This window comes from Conger conger, unplaced genomic scaffold (genome assembly GCF_963514075.1).
Source record: "Conger conger unplaced genomic scaffold, fConCon1.1 SCAFFOLD_96, whole genome shotgun sequence".
NCBI classification, from domain to species: domain Eukaryota; kingdom Metazoa; phylum Chordata; class Actinopteri; order Anguilliformes; family Congridae; genus Conger; species Conger conger.
Window position 1 is genome coordinate 67786 of NW_026890354.1, and position 3482 is coordinate 71267.

General features: G+C 45.1%; 1 protein-coding gene across 1 annotated transcript in view; it reads right to left on the reverse strand.

The window, feature by feature from the left end:
* The window catches only part of LOC133120014 (tripartite motif-containing protein 16-like), an 8349-nt gene extending 5142 nt beyond the window's left edge, over positions 1-3207 (reverse strand). Inside the window, exons 1-4 of the mRNA XM_061230137.1 lie at positions 2582-3207; positions 1690-1785; positions 1216-1449; positions 903-1062 (exon numbers count right to left, since the gene is read on the reverse strand). Of these exons, the coding sequence (XP_061086121.1) occupies positions 903-1062; positions 1216-1449; positions 1690-1785; positions 2582-3172 (1081 nt within the window). The 5' untranslated portion in view covers positions 3173-3207. The remainder of the gene's footprint in view (positions 1-902; positions 1063-1215; positions 1450-1689; positions 1786-2581) is intronic.
* Between the last annotated feature and the right edge of the window lie 275 nt (positions 3208-3482).

Sequence of the window (3482 nt, forward strand, 5' to 3'; positions counted from 1 at the left end):
GCAGTAAGAGCAGTCGTCTCATTGGCTCAGGCAGTAAGAGCAGTCGTCTCATTGGCTCAGGCAGTAAGAGCAGTCTTCTCATTGGCTCAGGCAGTAAGAGCAGTCGTCTCATTAGCTGTGTCGAAGTGTCTCTGAGCAAGACACCTAACCCCCAAATGCTCCTGACGAGCTGGTTGGCACCTTGTATGGAGCTAATCGCTATTGGTGTGTGAGTGTGTGTATGAATGGGTGAATGAGAAGCATCAATAGTACAGCACTTTGGATAAAGGTGCTATATAAATGCAGACCATTTACCATTTACAAAACATATACATATATATATATATGTCTGTTCATCATACATGTCCAGGCTAAATTCAGAGCAACAAGAAACTTTGATCTGCTGCTGTATGCATTAAACAAAGATCCACAGAGTTTAGATGATCAAAAGCCTGCCATCCACTGTGTGTGTGTGTGTGTGTGTCTGTTTGTGTGAGTGTGTGTGTGTGTGTGTGTGTGTTTGTGTGTGTGTGTGGCAGCCTGTAGTGTAGTGGTTAGGGTAAATGGCTGGGACCGGGTTGACTGGGTTTGTGGTTCTAATCCCGGTGTAGCCACAATAAGATCCGCACAGCCGTTGGGCCCTTGAGCAAGGCCCTGAACCCTGCATTGCTCCAGGGGAGAATTGTCTCCTGCTGAGTCGAATCAACTGTATGTCACTCTGGATGAGAGCGTCTGCCAAATGCCAATAATGTGCATGTGTGTGTGTGTGTGTGTGTATGTGTGTGTGTGTTTTGTGACAACCGAGACCTCACACCAATACAGGTGCAAATTGTCTACAAAAAATGCAAGTCATTTTCATGGTACAGTCCATTGTGTTCACTTAAGGCTTTTGAATAAAGAAACAGTATTTCAGCTGTTCTAACCTGTTTGAGAGATTTTGCTTAATTCCCCCTTGCAGATGCCTTCCAGTTGCTCTTTCAGTTCAGAGACAGATTTCCTCACAGCCTCAAAAGAGATGTGTGGACTGACAGTGATGCTGGGTAAGTCTCCAGGTCCAGGAGGGGCACAGAGAGACTGACAGCTCTGCAGACAGACAGACAGACAGACAGACAGAGAACAGTCTCAGTACAGATCGATGTGCAGATGCCAGGAGCAGATCTTTGTAAATGAGGAACACACCTCATCATGTGTGTACAATGTACATAGTGCAGACTGTCAGAGAGCCAGTGATGTTACCTGGAGGAAATGGATGTGATCCTCTGTGTGTGAAAGCTGCTCCAGCTCAGCGTCTCTCCTCCTCAGCTCAGCAATCTCCTGCTCCAGTCGCTCCAGGAGTCCTTCAGCCCGATTCACTTCAGCCTTCTCCTGATCTCTGATCAGCTCTTTCACCTCAGACCACCTTCTCTCAATGGAGCGGATCATCTCAGTAAAGATCCTCTCACTGTCCTCCACTGCTGCCTGTGCAGAGCTCTGTTAGGAGACACAGAGAGAGGAGGGCTGTACATATTAACTAGGCCTTTCACTCAGCTCTTACTGGGACCCCAGACAGCCTGTTCCCCACAGTGTGGCTCAGTGGGATTGAGCCCCACAGGGCTGGAAAGTGGCCCAACACTGGGCTCCTCACTGGCTGACTGGAGGAGAGCCCTGACTGAGCCCTGAAATGGCTCTTCCAGCAGCCAGCTGTTGTCTTCTCCTCTGGTCAGTACCCACCTTGAGTGACTGCACAGCCTGCCTCAGATCCTGCAGCTTCTTCTCTCTCTCCTGGATTCTCTGCTGGAATTTACTCTGTGTCGCCCCCAGCTGCTTCTGTGGACAGATTGATCATTTCCCCCCAGGTATATTTTAAAATTTATATCATAACAATGTTGAACTACTTTCTCATATTCAAAATTAAACTGGTAACACTGTTCAATAATGTTACATGAATTAGCATTAACTATTGTACTTAACTCAAGTACTAAATCTTTAGGTATTTGTACATCATTAATTCATGTTATCAACTCCTATAAAGTTCATGCCAATTCATACTGGAATGAAAAAAAAAAACAGTTAATATATTTGGTAATGGTTTACGAATTATACATTTATCCTATGGCTTGCTAATGTGGAAATACCCATGTAACAATTACATTAGTTTGATATGTACGATATTTACGAATGACATATTAAGGAAAACTAGATATGTATTATTTGATGCTTAAGTAATGTATTTGTACCTGATTCATTCATTTTTTAACAACCCCACAAGTAAATGCAAATTCATGGAACCTCATTGTATTGCTTGAGGTACAGCAGGTCAGTGTGTGGAAGTGTACTGGCCTCATAGCTAAAGCTTCTAAACTGTGTGAGTGAACTAGCTCCTCCAGCCGTGTTGATTCTCATTCAGGGAGTGAATAGGGGGGTGAGGGGGGTGAACAGAGCTGTCACACAGAGCTGACTTGGGTTCACTTCCTGCTCTTACTGCTCCATCACTGCGGACTTCAGATCAGGGAATCACTGTGCTACTGAGTCCTTTTTAAAATGTATAAATCATAAAAATCAAGATAATATTTGTAATTACTGATAAAATAGCATTAGTGTTATGTGTAAGTTTCAGCCCTACCTGTTTCTCAGTCCTTTCTGCTGCAGCTGAGACTGTATCATGGCCTCTGTGTTCATCCATTGTACACAGATAACAGATACACTGCTGATCAGTACGACAGTAAATCTCCAGAACTTTGTCATGATGAGAGCAGATATTCTCCTGCAGGTTTCCAGTGGCTTTCACCAGTTTGTGCTTCTTAAAGGCAGGAGATTCATAGTGAGGCTGGAGGTGAGTTTCACAGTAAGAGGCCAGACACACCAGACAGGACTTGATGGCTTTGTGCTTTCTCCCAGTGCAGACATCACACACCACGTCTCCAGGTCCAGCGTAACAGTGAGCAAGAGGAGCAGCTTGGAGTCCTGTCTTCTTCAGTTTCTCCACCACTTCAGTCAGTATGGTGTTTTTGTTCAGAACAGGCCTTGGGGTGAAAGTCTGTCTGCACTGGGGACAGCTGTAGACACCAGTATGATCATCATGATCCCAGCAGCCCTTAATACAGTCCATACAGTAACTGTGTCCACAGGAAGTAGTCACCGGATCCTTCAGTAGATCCAGACAGATCGAACAGCTCAAATGGTCCTGATCCAGTAAATCTCCACCTTCAGCCATTTCACTGCTCACACTGACACAGACAGACTAGTTTCTCTGAATAGACGGGGTTAAGTTTCGTTTTCTCTGAAACTGCATGACAGAGAGAGGGAGGGACTCCCTGGTTCTGCCCACAGCTGCAGGAGGAGTGGTGTTGGACTGAGGCCAGGCTGAACAGAGCAGGCTGAGCAGAGAGTGCAGATTCATAAGGAAATATTTCATCTTAGGGACCAAAGGGCAGATTTGAAAGGCTGTGAGCTTTGTGAGCAGTAAAAGTCTGTATACATATGCATTGGGATTAATATCATTACATCTGAACTCCACTCAGAAA